General features: G+C 38.6%; 1 protein-coding gene across 4 annotated transcripts in view; it reads left to right on the top strand.

Moving 5' to 3' along the window:
- The window catches only part of KIT (KIT proto-oncogene, receptor tyrosine kinase), a 116,387-nt gene that overhangs the window by 71,978 nt on the left and 26,324 nt on the right, over positions 1-18,085 (top strand). For all 4 annotated transcript variants that reach the window (XM_056558179.1, XM_056558184.1, XM_056558192.1 and 1 more), the window contains 3 exons: positions 14,299-14,583; positions 14,919-15,200; positions 16,197-16,330. In XM_056558179.1, coding sequence (XP_056414154.1) covers positions 14,299-14,583; positions 14,919-15,200; positions 16,197-16,330 — 701 coding nt within the window. The remainder of the gene's footprint in view (positions 1-14,298; positions 14,584-14,918; positions 15,201-16,196; positions 16,331-18,085) is intronic.

Consider the following 18,085-nt stretch of genomic DNA (forward strand, 5'->3'; position numbering starts at 1 on the left):
CAAAGAGGAGGAGGGCAGTGCTTGCGGGTGACATATGTGAGTAGTACCCCGCTGGGCTGACCATTAATTGGGGGGGAGCAGAACAGCGCTGGCGGGTCACATAGGATTAGTTCCCCTATATGGGGACAGCGCTGCACTGGGCTGATAATACATTCCCGAGGGGGAGGGTCCCAACCGGTATTTCGGTATGGGGGAAAATGCATATCGTGCAGCCCAAAAAATTCGGTATTCGGTATGAACCGGTATACCGCTCAGCCCTAGTGTAAACTATATTCATCATTTAATCATTGGTTGGGTAGATGTTCGTCCTATGAAGAAGACTTTGTTATATCTATTGTTATATGCATAATTCAATCAAAGGTTGTTATTACAACAGAGAATTTTTTTTATGATAAATGCGAAGTTTCCCATTCTGGCTGTGCTTTGGTTTTCTCTGTGCTTTCCTATAGACAGAATCCTGTTTTATTCAGAATAATGAATGCAGTCTTCTGCTATGTTCCTTTTAACAGCTTTGCCATTTGTTTCATTGTCACCATAATGCTGCCTATCAGTCAGGTGTGCCAGGGACTCATCACGGGTGGCATTGTACTAGGCACAGTTGCCTTCGCATTTACCTCGCATGCCCACCCGAAGCAGTAAATGTTTATTCACGTATCCCTATAATCTCTGTATAGTTCTTAATTACATGATTTCTGTTTTCCGCTGAACACAACAGGTATATATTTCTGGCAGTGTTTTGACAGCGTGTGAGACAAGAGGCTTGATTTCCCGCGCACTTATAATCACGTGCGGTGTAAATGGTTGCTTTTACGTTGCCTGTGTTTCCAGAATCATGACCCGCATTAATTGTAGGAATGATTACCTTTGGTCATAAACGTGATGCAGTTTTATTTTTACGCCACCAGCTCCTTCTACACGGAGCCTCTTGGATGCTATTATGGCTAGTAATTGAGCACTGGTTTAATGACATAATATGACTTCAGGGGAGCCGGCCGAGGCCTGAAACCGCTAAGCGTCTTGCTTTGCAATGAAGAGAGAGTTAAGTGGACAATAAATGTTATTTGGCCCTTGAAATCCTCACGTTATCAGTAATGTCTACACTGACCATATCTATTTACATGTCTGACTTGTCTGTGCTCCAGGATTGTGAACTGAGTAATGCCTTCATATTGGCCAGAGAAGGCTGTGTGGCTTCATAAAGAGATGGACAAACAATTAATAGTCCAAGGCATTAGATTAGGGTTCACAAACCCTGTGGCTCTTTAGCTATGGCAAAACTACAACTACTAGCGGTCAGGGCATGATGGGAGTTCTGGTTTTGCAACAGCTCAAGAGCCATGGGTTTGGAACCACTGCATTAATGCATGTTGGATTAATAGTGTTTTACAAAGTTTATAGGTTATGGACACTCTTTTCAATGAACTGTATTATCTTTTACTGCTGAATGCTGGTTTAAAGGGGTTTCCTACTAAAACATTTATCACCTATGTATCATAGTTAATCTCCCTTAATGTTTGTGATTCCTATAGCAATAAATGGAATGGTGGTTATGGATACACACTGCTGCTCCGTAATCTCTGGGTATGCCAGAGGCCAGACTCCAATTGGTCATACATTTATCTTTTATCCTGTTGATATTTCTTAAAATATTTTAGTGGTAAACTCCATAAAGACACTTTCTTAATTGTCTTTACTAAAATTTTCAAAATGTTTGTTGCAGTAGAGTCTGTATAAGTCATTCATCTGACTGTCTGCTCTGTCAAAAATAGTTGCGCAGGAGATGAGTGTAGAGAGTTGGGAAAGCATACATGGAGATCACTTAGGCTGTAGACAGGAAGAAAAGCATACAAAAGGCAAGTTGTAGAGGAGAATCACTTAGGAAACATTCAATTGTGGAAAGAAAACAGAGCACCCAGAGTAACCACATACATGTAAAAATAGTTTTTTCATGTGAAAAGTCTCCATAAGTCTTCAACCTAACTTGACTAAACACCACATTTCATTAAATGTTGTTATTTTCTTTTCTTTGTATCATCTACTACACTATTCCTTGGGATTAACATTTGTTTCACAGCTAGGAAAGAAAGGAAATGTATAGTCTTCTCTCTTATATACAAGATGACCAATGGGGTTAGACTTGAAACTTGGCATGTTTGGTGTAAGACAAAAGCATTGGCATGCATTAGAGCATTCATAGGCTTGTCAACACGAGACATTTCCTAAAGCTGTGTGGCCTCAAGTCAACCTCCTAGTTCTGCTTGCAATAAAAAAGTTGTCAGTAGGAACCATAGGATAATCTCTACCATAATTTACTAAGGTTAAAGGGATACATTTTGCAATTATCTTGTGGAAAGGTGATAACTAACTGATCACTGGGGGTCTAGGCAGTTGGATCCCCACCGACGTATCACATATCCTGTGGATAGCTGATAACTTTTTACCCTTTAATCTTTGGATAACCTATTTAAGAATGACAAAAGGTCTTTGGAAAGTGTCCTGAATGGCACATTGAAACCCTCCCATGACTGTATCCATTTGAGTGACCACTTTAGAAAAATTTGAATATTGGGAGTAATTCATGAACCACCTGAAGTGTGAAGATACAAATGTGGTCTAGAAGATGGAGTCAAGCTGTATAAGTGCTAAACAACTACAGGGTGCGTTGTACAACCACAAGATCAATTTCAGTCCTCTAAAGTATTACAATGAAGAACATTGCAGTACTAAAACCTCCGCCACGGATTTCTGATATTCATTTTTAGGCTGAAAGATGGGAAAACTTTCTTGAAAATATCTTGTAAAAGGTGGAGTGTCAGAGACAATGGTTTCTTTTACTGTAAGCATTAGAGATGTCAGTAGAAACCCAGTGTTACCCACAAACCACAGCTGACACATTTTATGTCATTATTTTCTACACCTTACATTTTTCCATTTGCCCACATAACAGATTTCAGGAATTTAAGTAATTTCCCCCAACTTACTTTTTATGAAAAAGACAACAGGAAACAAAGCCTCATAACATCCTTGATGACTGCTCCTCCCCTCGCGACTAAACTAGTACTTGTCCACATTAGCAGGGAAATGTCTTTCACTTTGTTTAATCATAAGGAACTTTGGTTTATACCATCTTTACTTACAATAGTTTTAGGAAACGGACAAAAGTCATTTAAATTGTTTTCCTTTCATTGGTGATATTTAGCCTAGTGATATCAGTGATAATGGTTTACATTACCAAGATAAAGAAATGTTGGTTTATAGAACCTTTTATAACACTAAGAACATTTCCTGTGTTAATTTACAATTTTGTGTTTTGGGTCTAATACTTATTCCCATTGTATCTGAAAATGCATAATACATGAATATAATGTTGCTCGTACCTCATTATGTATGCTTTAGGGATTCAATATCACATACATTAATAATCTGTGCCATAAGTTTTGGTGTCCAGTATAATGGTAGCCTAGACTGTCATCTCCCATTTTTCAGTGGAGAGAGCTCATGGTTCATCTATTAAGACATATCTGCCCCCTTGACACAGCATAAACTGCAACTCTATAGATTGTCAAGGGGGCGTCACCACTGCTCTCAATGGGGTGTAAACTTGAGGCTCTCCCATTGAGATCTGAGAGGTGGCGACCGCCCCGATAACAGTTCAGCATATTGGGCTCAGACACTTATGGCACTAATTGTTAGAAGAAAAAAGGTGTCTGCATCTGTGGAAGAGTAGCTCCACATGGAGGGTGATGGTGCATTCTTTTATTTTTATTTTTTACAGAGGCCATTAGACTTCTTTAATGGCCATTGGCCATCTTCCGTTATAAAATGTTGCAGGTTATCAGAAATGGCTAAAAGCATGTCTACAGTGTACGTGACAACACCAGTGAGATCCTGGAGAGCCAGCAAAGTCATGGGTAGTCTGCAGTGTTGTTGCGAGGCAATGGCCAAATAACAGAACTTGCGACAATTACTCTGTGGGAAATCTGATTGATTTCATTTAGATATAATATACCAAGAAAAAGTTTGTTTTTGTAACTATCTTGCTTATTGTAAATGCATCTTTGTCTCTTCTGAACGGTTAGGAAGAATTTTAGACAGATTGTAAAAAAATAAACACTAAAGAGGTGCGGCAGAAGACTAAACAGTCAGGGTCTGTTACCGTGAAAGAGCTGTAAAAAAATGAGAATAAGATATTTAGGTGTGTTAGCACCCAACAAAGCTAAATGGATCAGCCACCTTGGGAAAAAAAAAATCCTGAAGTCTCAGTTGTTTTCTACTTATAGCAAAACCAGTATATAAATGGACACTTGTCTAAAATAGATGAAAATATGTTGTGTCCACACTCTCTGACCATGCGGTGTTCTTCACCTCCATCCCATGACACATACGTATTAAGCTGAGCTGGTGAATTATCACGCACAGAAAACAATCCAAAGTCTTTTCAAGGGGTTGACAGAACAGAGCTTGTCTTACATGCCCATGATGCACGAAGCTTTCTACACATCAAATAAATCGATTGGAATGGAATTCTTTATAAAGCTTTATGAAAGAGGCGCTCACACAGCAACATAAGAAACTCCGCCCCATTACCATTTAAATATTTGCGACAAGAAAACTTGTGATCTTGTGTCAGCTTTAAGTAAACAGTTATGGAATTATTAAATATGTCATGCTGTGTAAAAATACTTCAGTCTTCAAGTGCTCCATTTAAAGGGTCCGTGCATCTTAGCAATCATTTTTTTTTAGTGCTTCAGTTCATCTATAATAATCATTTAGAACTCTTTAATTAACTATTTTGTGTCTGTAGCTTCTCTGCAGACCTGGACAACAGTATTCCAACCTCGAGTCGTCTGATCCTGCAGTCATACACCCTTCTATGTACCTCTACTTCTTTCTAAATATACATTTGTGTGTCTGTGGCCAGAACAATAGTCTTAAAGGGGTACTCGGTCCCTCGACATGTTATCCCCTCTCCAAAGCGGGGGTCCCGCCGCTTGGGACCCCTGCAATCCCAGCTGCAGCACCTCAGACATCCGGTGCACGGATGACTGGAAATGCAGGGCGGAGGCCCATGACATCACGGGCACGGCCTGCCCCTAATGTCACGGTACCGCCCTCACAATGCAAGTCTATGGGCGGCGGCATGGCAGACATCTGTCACGCCCCCTCCCATAGACTTGTATTGAGGGGTCATGGCTGTGATGTCACGAGCCTCCAGCGATGCACCCGCTGCTCTAAACAAATGCTGGGTGCAGCAGGAAGATCGTGGGGGTCACCAGCGGCAGGTCCCCCGTGATCAAACATCTTATCCTCTATCCTTTGGATAGGGGATAAGATGTCTTGGGGCAGAGTACCCCTTCAAGTCGATGAAAATGAACAATCCAATATAATGAAGAATGGCTGGGTATATTTTGACAGCTATCAATCATTTTAGCCAACCATGGTATTCATTCATCAGATGAATTCTTGTTCAATCTTCAAGCCTGGTTTACACCTTATTTTTTCTGTACAGTGCCAGTATATGTTAGAATGCTGACAAAAAGATATAGAGATGGCTTCTGTGCCATACCCATGGAATGCCCATTGAGTTTAATGGACCAAACTCAGTCAACTAGTGTCTACATTTGATCCGAATGTATCATTTGCTTTTGAGGGACTCTAAAGTTTTGTATACTATGCTTGGCCATGGATGATATCTAAGATTTTTTCGACCACTCAGTTTGGCTCACTGGCTGATGAATACTTCTTTACTGTGTTCATGTGAATAGACTGCTGAGCATTTTATTCTAGAACAGTTGAGTACACAGAATATAACTATTTCACAGTATAAAGGGTTATACATGTAAGGTGTAATGCTTACTAGTCTTCCAAGTTTCCCAAGTAAACACAAAGTCTTAGACGCCTGCTATTTGCTCATTACCAATGCGTGGTTTTCACATGATTGCTTACAAACGTGTCTCCTATGTATACTGTAGCAAAGGCAGAGTCACAAGACTATGACTGGTTTAGGATATAAACATTTCTTTAGAATTAGATATATAAGGTATATTGTCCTTATGTGAGGAAAAAAACATCCTTTATAAAATAGAGTGCTTCTCTGAATCTATTTATTCTCTATTATCAGTCATTTCAGGCGAATCTGACTTTTTTGTGTTCTTAACTTACATCACCTACGGGAAGTCTAGAAAAATATCTGCTCCATGATCGCAGATTATCTTACACATCTCCAGTTCTTAGAAATTTACTGCAAAAAAAAGGAGAAAAAGGGTATGCCGACATACACTCATTTGGCATAAGAATATTCCAGCATATACGCCAAACTACGAAGGGTGCAAGTAATTGAACTAATTCTGGTGAATTCATCACTGTCGCTCCTCCTGTTTTTGTTTTCACACAGAATTGTAAAATGAAGTTCAATGCAGTCAGAAGAAGGAGAGGTGCACCATGGTTGACAGCGCAGTCTCCACAATCTCCACCCCCATCTGCACCATTTTGAAACAGAAGCTACTAGAGCTGTGCAAGTTGTTTCATGGGGGCAGGAGCTTTTCCTGATCAATGGCTGAGATTACGTTACTGTGATGTAATGTCTGACAAATATAAGAGGCAAAATAATGCAGCTTATCTATCTTTGTCCAACTTTCTTCCCCATGGACAGTGTCTCCGGAATAATTACCCCCAGTAGGTAGGTAGGTGGCAACCAGTAGAGTAGCTGGTTGCTCCCCGGCAGATAGTAAGTTGTCACCCTAGTGTGTAGAGAGTTGGTCCCCACTATGTAGGTTGTGGCCCCCCTTTGACCCACATCTGCTCTTAGTACAAGGGTCCCCTGACCTCCACTTTGGCCAACACAACCAAGCATGTGTGACTAGAGAGCCCATGTGCGCGTACAGTCCTTGCTGTGTAGAAATCAGAAATTTCAGGATTCTTACAATATGCTGGATGTTCTTTAGACCTGTCCACAAGCCCTTACATGATTGTATATTGACAGTAATATGTGATCTTGCATGATGCCTTATATCTGTCATCATCTGTCAGAATATACATTTCGCTTTCCTCATGATGTTCTTGGGAATTTCAGCATTCAACAATACCAATCAATAGCGGAGGTGGTAGTATGACACTCTTGTGAAATGGGTATAGATTCCATCACATTGCTGTTCATTACAATTCTAGCGGGACGTTGGATATTCAGACAAGAAGGCAAATGGACTGCACTCCACTGTACACTGAAAGGGTCATCTGTCTAATCCAACATGTATATAAGGGTCCTTGTAGATTTGAGTGTGACATCTCTTCTGCTAAAGTATATACCTTTTTTCATCATTCATTGTAGTACATAATCAAGAGACACTCATTATGGAAGTAATATGCTAATATTGTTCTCCCCTGGGAGGATAGGGTACATATCTGACCCCTACCAATTTTAAGACCAGGATTGTCATAGTGCCAGTCAACAATAGAAAAATGTTTGTAGATATTATTAATTTAAATCAATAAATGCTACAAAATAAGTATTATCCTGGCCAGTTCATGGACAAGTTAGGATGTTAGCTTCTATATTTCTTTTGTTCCAAACTACTATAACTGGAATTTAATGTATTAATATGTCCAAAAGGGACCCAGTTTTAAATTTGCGTGTATAATCTCATGACATTATCTGACCTCCCACTTCGAATTACAAAAAAAAAAAAAAAAAATAGTAGCACAATAAGTAGTTTCCCACACGTGTGGGCTGTTCATTCTATTTGAGAACACTCATTTTCGATGTGGAATTGAAGGCTTTGTCGCTTGAGATAGAATTACATAATATTAAATAGCAAGAGGTAGACTGTGCAGGGCTGGGAATTTATTGCTGGATTAAGGCACCTGTCGTGTATGTGACTTTTTTAAATTATGACTAATTTTACAGTTCTTAAAAAAACTTTTTATTCACCGTTTTTATTATTTTTGTGTTTTTAAATTATTAGTCATGGTCCATTAGGATACATTTTATTTGAAGATTATCTTTTATTATAATTTTTGTATTTTGGACATGGTATTTTGGACTAGTCTCTTAAATCCTCAGAACGGGTTGGGATCTCTGTCTCTTTAACAAACTACAACTTTCAGCATGTCCTAACATTCATTTTCTCAGGGTATGCTAAAAGGTCAATGGTAATTAATGTTTCAACAAACTTTGCATGCATTAATAAGGCAAAGAAGACATTTTATAGGTTATTTTATGAGAGAAAAAAGCCTCTTTCTGCACTTATGAGTCACTCCCCCACCCATCCCCTGCATCCTGCACGGATCATTTACTCTCACTTTACTTCTAAAATCCATTTTTAGAGAGGAGATGGATTACCAGCTTACTGAGGGATCGGTCACATGCTACCCATAGAAGGCTTTGGAAAAGGGAGGGGGTGTGGGGAGGAATAAGTGCAATGAGAGCTGAGCTCAGAGAAAACTGACAATAAGAGAGGGGGCTCATAGAGGAAAAACTGGTGTTCAGACCCCAATTAATCACAAGAATGAGCTGGTAGTAGTGCACACTAAGTCCATTCTCTCCCAGTTCTGCTCCACGTAACCAAATCGAAATTCCAATGTAAGTCTACGGGACCGTCTCAGTCGCATGCACAGAGTGAAGAGAGAAGCACTCAGCCACACGCTTCTCTTTCCACTTCTTCTGGTGATTGGTCGGGATCTGAACACTCACACCCAGAACAATCACAACTTGTGACATGTCAAACGGTTTTTATTTAAGCGACGGGCATTACATTTTGCTTGGTTTACTGGTGGGGTGTGTGTATGGCTTCAATCTTTTGTGTTTTTCTTACCTTTGAGACACGCACCCTCATCTTGGTCCTGGCACTAGCCTTAGAAAGGACTTGTGTTTTACAATCTTTTTATTGGGTTTTCAAAACATAAACATAACAGACATTTATAACATAGAGTTAAACAGTCATGACATCTCTTACATGGGGGGATCCGTCACATAATATAATATACATGCATATTACAGGGATATTATTGCAAGATTATGGCAAGGACTTGTGGATTCTTCTTATCTGTTTTAGTAAATTATTGAATTCCCCAAGAAATAACTATTTTGGAACATATTTTGTATATCTCTATGTAGTGCCAGTCCTATTATTCTTACTGGAAATGTAAGACAAAATTTCCAAATGGGAAATATATATTTAGTGTTTGGGACATGACAGCCACATGGATGGATTAGATTAATGTACTACATTCATTTATTTACCTTGTTTGCTTTTACAGTTATAATTGAGAACTTTAGACGCCTGGTGTTATTATTATGTCCCGGAACTGAACATGTATTAATTTAAAAAGGCAAATACGTTTCCTGTTGTAATTTTAGTAACATCCATACTCGCTGACTGCTACCCCCTTATTCTATTGTTTGTCTGTTTGAGGAATAGGCACTTGGCCAGACCAACAGATTGGGCTTTTCAGGTCTTTCCAGGTTTTCTGAGTACATTGTGAATGCAGTGTGGCAGTCCTGAATGAGTGTGATCATTGTAAGGTTAACAAGTGGCCAGCCGAGATGTATTATATCTATGTGTTCTCATTTTGATAATCCACAAAGTTAAGTTTTTCAGTGCTTTCAGAACAACTATTTACAATGCAATATAATATAGGGAATTACCATGTAAAGTTAATAAATCACTGGGAGAGCCAGCTCATGGGAACTGTGTTTTATTGATAATATATGATTATTTTTAGGACTTAGTCTACATTTAACAATCATCGAGATAATCGAGGTTGAGACAGAGCAACTGTTTAGGGCAGTAAAAAATAAGAACGAAGCTTTATTGCTACTGTATTTCAACATGAGTTAGTGTATTTTTTTTTATTTCTTAGTATATATGTGGCGTTTTGTTGAATTCATAGTGGTTACTTTATGGAAGTTAAATGAGGAAGTTATTTAGGTGGGTTAATCTATAAGCACAGAGTTGTTACTAAGACTATCTTATTTGGACCTGTCCTAAATACATAAAATCAATATATAATAACATGCATTTAAACGCATGGAACATCTAGTAATAGAATGCTTAACCCCTTAACGACCACAGACGTAAATGTACGTCCTGGTTTGGCGGGACTTCCCGCACCAGAACGTACATTTATGGCCTGTGTATGACCGCGAGCATCGGAAGGGTGCTTGCGTCATACACGGCAGGTTCCGGCGCGGATGTCCGCCATTAACCCCTCTGATGCCGTGATCAATACAGATAACGGCATCTGCGGCATTGCGGCACTTTAATTGGATGATCGGATAGCCCGCAGCGCTGCCGCGGGGATCCAATCCTCCAGCATGACAGCCGGAGGTCCCCTTACCTAGCTCCGGCCATCTCCCGGGGTCTTCTGCTCTGGTCTGCGATCGAGCAGACCAGAGCAGAAGATCACCGCTAATACTGAGCAGTGCTGTGTCCTATGCATAGCACTGAACAGTATTGGCAATCAAACGATTGCTATAGATAGTCCCCTATGGGGACATAAAAAGTGTAAAAAAAAAAAAAAAAAAGTTGAAAAATGTTAAAATAAAAAGTAAAAAAAAAGGGAAAAATCCCCTCCCCTAATAAAAATTGTCAGTTTTTCCCATTTTACCCCCAAAAAGCGTAATTTTTTTTAATAAACATATTTGGTATCGCCACGTGCGTAAATGTCCGAACTATCAAAATATAATGTTAATGATACCGTACGGTGAATGGCGTAAACGTAAAAAAAATAAAAAGTCCACAAATGTTGCTTTTTTGTCACATTTTATTGAAAAAAATGTTATAAAAAATGATCTAAAAGTTTTATATATGCAAATGTGGTATCTAAAAAAAAGTACAGATAACGGCGCAAAAAATGAGCCCTCATACCGCCCTATGTACAGAAAAATGAAAAAGTTATAGGTGATCAAAATAGGGCGATTTTAGATTACTGATTTTCTACAAAAAGTTTTAGATTTTTTTTAAGCGGTACAAAAATCTAAAAGTATCTAGCCATGGGTATCACTTTAATCGTATTGACCCACAGAATAAAGAACACATGTAATTTTTACCGTAAAGTGTACAGTGTGAAAACAAAACCCTCCAAAATGTGCAAAATTTTGGTTTTCATTTAAATTTCCTCCCTAAAAATTTTTTTTTTTTTGGGGGTTGCCGTACATTTTATGGTAAAATGAGAGGTTTCATTACAAAGTACAATTAGTCATGCAAAAACAAGCCCTTATATGGGTCTGTACATGGAAATATAAAGGAGTTATGGATTTTAGAAGGCGAGGAGCAAAAAACGAAAACGAAAAAAATAAAAATAAAATTGTCCTGGTCCTTGAGGTGTAAATGGGCTTGGTCATTAAGGGGTTAAAGGGGTACTTTTTGTTCCGAATGCTTGAAGTGGGCAGCTAGGGTTGTGACATCACAGCCACGCCCCGCGTGATGTCACACCCAGCCCCCTCAATTCAAGTCTATGAGAGGGGACAGGGCGTGACATCACAAGGGGCGTGGCCGTGATGTCACGACACCCGCCGCCTGCTCCCAGCGTTCTGCATGAACGCCAAGTGCTGCACAGAGATCGTGGGGGTCCCAGTGGTGGGACCCCCCGTAATCAGACATCTTATCCCCTATCCTTTGGATAGGGGATAAGATGTCTCAGGGCGGAGTTCCCCTTTAATACAGCTAAGCTTGATCTCCCAAGGCCACTGCACTTCCAAGGCCACTGCTGTTTTTTTTTTTATAACAGTATCTAATAGAAGCAGGGACCAGGGCATGAGCTGACAGCCCTGCAGTTCCCAACACGGACATTAGTGGCAGTAGAGAGCACTGTGTCAGCTCATACATCTGCTATGATGAAAGCTGCAGTATATTACACAGTTAGGGCCAGTACACACTGAGAATGTTCATCCAGAATGTTGAAGAAAAAAATCAGCTTTGCAGCAGCCTGTCAATGGGATTCCACTACGGAATTTTCCATAAAAAATGCAGACCACATCTGCTGCACTCAGAATCTCTGCCTGAAATTCTTCCTGGTGGAAATTTTCAGTGTGAATATTATCTAAGTTGAGATGTAAAATAGAGAGAACCAGCAGGCATGTTGGATCCTTTTAACAAGCCATTAATAGAAAAATCCAATTTCTTACCACTTCTATTACTATTTTATATAAACACAAGGTGCATAGGTTAGTGATAGGGTAGACAAATTCTGATGGCCCTTCTGACTGTACGGAAATCGAGGAAATCAATGCAGTGAAATATAATGCTGGCCCTGCGGTTTCCCTATTGATGCAAGTTGTGGAATTGCTCTAGATTACACTGTTTTCAGGTGTTTTCATCACTCCTTTATTCAACATACTGAGATTTTTAAGCAAATGTTACCAGTGTCATGTCAAGTAGAACGCTCCTCTGTCTGGGATCCCTACAGGAATCATACTAAATCTGTAGTAAAGTTATTTAATGGTCTTCAGCCTCCTGTTATATTACAGCTCAATTTTGTGTCAAATTTCTTTTTTTGGGGGCAACACGTTTTTTTTATATTTGCCTGGAGAGCCAATGCACATAAAATAAAATCCTATTTCCTTTTGTGAATATTATATGTGTGATTTTATGTAATTCCTTATAAATGTGGGAATTGTCAATTAGATGGGAACCATCATTAAAAAGTCAGTGTTGACACATTGTAACTTTTACAACATGTTTTTTGTATCTTAACTGTGGGCTCGTTCATAGTACCACTCAACTGGAGCTTGGCATGAAACCCACAGGAAAAGAGTCATACAGATGCTAGACAGTAGTTTCCTGGTGGTTGAAGGTAGAGTGCTATAAATCTGTCACCAGCCTCAGTCTCTGTGATGTTGTCCATTGCAGATATAACCCATATCTGGGTTTGGATGTAAAGATAAGAGAGATGAGTAAGCCTAAAGTGAAGTATTTTTTATTTTTAGAAATTCTTGTGACAACTTTTATGGCTACTTTGTTATCTTTTAAAAGGATCAGACATGTTGTAATCCAACTGCCTGATCCTTCTGTCTTCCATCATCTGTGAAAGGGGGAGAGTTAGGAGGCCCTTGTACCCATTAGATGGTTGTGCTTCTGGAAATGTAGGGTATGATCAGCTTTATGTCTACAGTTTCATAAGTCCATGCATTTAATTTGACCCTCACTTTTTCAAAGAGGGTAGGTTTGTGTTTTGTCTCTTGAACCTTTGATAACACATAGGGGGTTATTTTGGCTATATAATGGATTGTTTTCTCACCTCCAGTCAGCCTTTGCTGTCAGTATAGCTTCATTGGACTGTATTTAGAATTATAATCCAGATACACAGAACAGTTTTTCACTTTACTTAAATTCCTCTTTGTTCTTATATTTCACAATTTGTTTTTAATTTTTGTTCATGCTAACTCCTAATATGGCTTACCAAATACTTTTCAGAAAAATGTATTTCTATTATTATGTGTGTAAAATAAGTAAATTAAAAGAATTGGGAAAACTGAACAACTTTTATTAGAATGACTATTCTTCAGTCATCACACAGTTACTCTTCATGATGGTGTTACTAAAGAACTTAAGTTTAGCTTAAGATGACCATCCTATTGATGATTTCCACAAATTCTATATGGGTAGGCCAAGACTTACTTTGAATGCTTAAGAGATAAAAACAGGACCATGTCAATTTAAATTGTAATGTTCAAAGGCCATTCCTAACCTGGCCATACACCTTAGATAAGTGTTGACCTCCCATCAAAAAAACGTGCATAATAGATTTCAACGTACCCGATCCACGACGGTTTACACCGCCAGAGGAGTCTGGTTGTGGCTTTCTCCCTCACTCAGAATGGGGACAGATATCTGTTGGATAAACAAGACTTTGGCCAACAGCTATGTTATGTGTATAGCAATCTAAAGAGTTCCATCAAGAATATTGATAACCCTCAAAGAAAGTCCTACCAAACAGTAATAAGGTAACGTGTTAAAATAGTAGTTGCTCTTCATTGTGGTGCTACCATTTTACCATAGTCACAATTTGTTTCATATTTGTGATGGCAAAATAAAAGGGTTAAATAGTTGTCATAAAAAAAACCACAAAGACAAACAAAAAAATTGTTGTTTAAGATGATTTCATGTATCACATTGACATATCTGTTTGGTGCTGGTTATTAGAGATGGATAAATAGCACATTGTTAGCAGTTTTCTACATTGTTACTTATGTTCTGATAACAACTTGTTATATAAATTATTCATCACCCCATTTGTAAATTCAAATTATTTGTTTATTAGGTTATTTAAATATTTTTGTTTTTTTTTCTTGTTTTGCAGCAGATTCATCTCCAACTATATCGGTTTCTGAAAGGCGGCAACTTGTGAATGCTGGAAACACATTTAGGGTGTCTTGTACAGATTCTGCTCCATTAGGATGGTATTACCAAAAGCTGGGGCATGGTAAGAAGCCGAGGCTTGTTCCCCAGTCACAACTGCAACAAATAGAAGGTGGAGTTGCCCTCGTAATCTCAAAGGCAGAACGCAGACATACCGGGAAATATATGTGCATCAATAGAGGGGCCACTCTTTCAGATAATCACGCCTTCTATCTCTTTGTTAAAGGTAACTCCATCTTGTTCTACAAAGTACTATGACATCTTCTAGCCTTCAAGAAATATACTTGAAATAAATGAATTTTTATAAACTTGGTCCAGGAATATGTTAAGTAGAAATGTTAAGTTATGATCCTCCCATGAGCAATATGGTATTATGTTTGCATATGATGAGAACAACATTCGCATGTCCTCTCTGTGGTATATAGCTTTTGTCCTGTCCCCCTAGTTTTGCTGGTAGATTGATTTTCTGTATATACTGTAGCTACCCAATGATAACATTTACTATAACTCAAATTGTTTATGCCGATATTTGTCACATCTAAGTGTCTGGTTTTCTTTCAGATTTAAGCAACCCATTCCTTGACGTACCGGGATATTATGATGTGAAAGAAGGTGGAGACATTTCTGGCATCTGTTTTCTGTCAGACTCAGATGTGACAGATTATTCTATTAGAAAATGTGACAAATCTCCCCTGCCCAAAGGTTTTGTCTATGAGAGTGATATCGAGAACGGCATTCACTTAAAAAACGTGCAGACCATTTTCGCTGGTTGCTATATGTGTTCTGTGAATCAGACTGGAGTTGTTAAGACCTCCCAGGAGTTCAGACTGGTGGTGACTCCAGGTGAGTTAGATACATTCTATCTGACCTTGTTTTGCTGTGCAGTGCATTATGGGTTTGACTCTCAATCCTATTACAGAAGCTGTGTTGGCTTTCATTGATTCCACACACTTTAAGCGAGTTAAGGAGAGTGAACCTTTCTGAAGAATATTAGTTGTCCTGTGTTACAAATTTAAGAGTAGCAATAAAATAAGATGCAAAAAGAGGCCACTTATATAGGAATAACTTGCAAGATATAGGATTAAGACATATGGCCCATATAGTCATATATATAGGTGAGAATATTTGTATACCCAGAATAGTGACTAATAAAAGATTTGGAAGTCCTAAACCTGTGATGGCTGCTGTTAGCAAAAACCCTTACTTGAAGTTTGCATTCAAATTTTTCATATATCAAAAAGAGAATAGTAAATTAAGAATTTGCTGCTTTATGTTGTCTTCTATATAAGAAAATATTAGACCGATTTTATAGAATACAATCTTATATAATTATCAGTGCACTAAGTGGTATAAAGAACTATATGACATTTGTATGGGAACATCCTCCTAAAAGTCCCTCCCAAGCCGCCTGCAAAATGACTTTTCTTATATTTCGGAGAATGAAGTCATGATGCTTTGCTTCAGCTGTAGCATCATCTTATCCATTAACACGTGACCCCAGCTTCTAATGATCTTAGATTCTTCCCTGGAGTAAAGCCTACTCTCTCCCATCCCATAGTAATCATATGAAGATAGGTCTCTTTCTAGGCACAGATACTCCATAACAAAGATTGACGCTAATGGTCGAAAATCAGAAATGTGCTCTAGGTTATTTCTGTGCATGGCCACTTGAAGAGGTCATTTAGATATCACCATGCCTTATTTGTTTGTTTCCAGATAGGAGACACCATTGATCTATAGAAAGATTTCAGAAATAGGTTATTCTGTAAAAAGTGATTTTTTACATACTTGATAATCAAAATTGAATTATTTGCATTATGTATCTTTTTTCTTCTTTAGTTCAAAAAAGAAAACCATTGGTTTCACTAACAAAATCCAGGCTGGTTGTGAAGGCAGGGGAAGCCTTTGAGGTGACCTGTGTGGTGAGGGATGTTAACACTGTGGAGGTCAACTGGATAGATGCACCAACCATGGTAAGCAGAGGCTTCGCTTCCTAATGTCTTAGGGTAAATCATATGGGAGGTGAATGGGACATTTCCCTCAAGATATCAATCACTTTGTCTTTCAAAAACATGCCATGCTGTATCTGCAAAATGAAAACACATCTGTATATAATGGCCTGCAAACAATGCTGAATTATTAAAACGTGGTTGTGCCGCTTACGTATTAATTTGCTGTTTTGGCCACATAAAAGCTTTTGTGATTTGAAAGGCTCCTTTAATGAAGGGAAGGATTGCTCTGTGATGACAGCTGGTGGGTGTCTCGAATTCTCAATGCACTATAAACACAAGTCTGAAGATCTAGTTGCAGGCGCCCTGGAGTGTATTGCTGAAAAGTCTTCTTAGAGCCAGCAACTCTGAGAAAATATGTCAGCGTAAAACAGAGGAAGGTGGGATTGTGCGCAAATAAAGGTCTGTACACGGTTTACAAAGCTGCCCCTTTTTCTGGAGCAAAGTAGGATCTCCTACACTGGCAATATAGGGGTTGAATTTATCAAGCATTTTACACATCTTTTGGGGTGTAAAAAGTGCTCAAATGGTTTTCCAACTTTTTGTGCAACTTTTTTTCCATTTTTTTGCCCTTTTACTTTGCAGTGGTTGTGAATTTATCATGTGCAAATTTTTGCCAAATATTGCAAATTTGGGCACAGAGGGCCCCAAATACCACAAACCCATTCCAGCATTCTTATTTTTCACTAACTTTCAATCCAATGTGCTTCATTCTTTTTTTAGTGTAGTTCACTCAAATCGAAAGGTCTGGCCAACATTTATCTCATGTATGGATAGAAACCTTTGAATTATTGGTCAGATATTCTTTAGCTGTATGACAATTATTACACAGGATTAGGTAGGGTTTGAAGTTTCTTAAAGGGATACTCTACTGGAAAACATTTTTTTATCAACTGGTGCCAGAAAGTTAAACAGACTTGTAAATTATTTCTATTTAAAAATCTTAATCCTTCCAGTACTTACCAGTTGCTGTATACTACATAGGAAGTTATTTTTTTTTTTCTTTCGACCACAATGCTCTCTGCTGACATGGACAGAGGTGTTAGCAGAGAGCACTTGTGGTCAGACAGAAAGGAAATTCAAAAAGAAAAGAACTTCCTCTATACAGGAGTTGATAAGTACTATTATTTAATAGAAGTAATTGACAAATCTGTTTAACTTTCTGGCACCAGTTGATTTAAAAGAAAATGTTTTCCAGTGGAGTACCCCTTTAACTACAGCTGACACAATTGTTTTAGTCCGTACTGGATTAAAATAGACAAGATAGCTCATTGTAAGAAGCATACCCACTTTTTATGTTAAACAATAGCTGATGTGTCTATGAGGTTGCCGACTGAACATCAAGGTTGTGACCAGTCATCTGAATGACTGGATGTTTTTGTAGTAGCCAACCAGACTTTGTGCTTAGCCTAAGGGTCCTATACACATAAGAGTGTGTGGGGGCTTACCGACTATTCTATCCTCAGAATGTGCATGGGTCCTCAGTAGGATTGGGGAATAACTTCATCCAGACACCCTACTCACCCTAGCTGTGGATTATCGCTATTGAAAACAAATGGATTGGGCATTGAAATTTAGGATTATTCCTTTCCCCAGAAGAATGGCCACATTCATGAGAATGCCAGAAGTCCCAGTAGTTGGATTTTCAGAGATCATATGGATAAGTAATAAGTATTAAGGATGTGACAACCCCTGAAAGTGAATTGCCTGGCTATATGG

Source organism: Hyla sarda, chromosome 1 (genome assembly GCF_029499605.1).
Source record: "Hyla sarda isolate aHylSar1 chromosome 1, aHylSar1.hap1, whole genome shotgun sequence".
NCBI classification, from domain to species: domain Eukaryota; kingdom Metazoa; phylum Chordata; class Amphibia; order Anura; family Hylidae; genus Hyla; species Hyla sarda.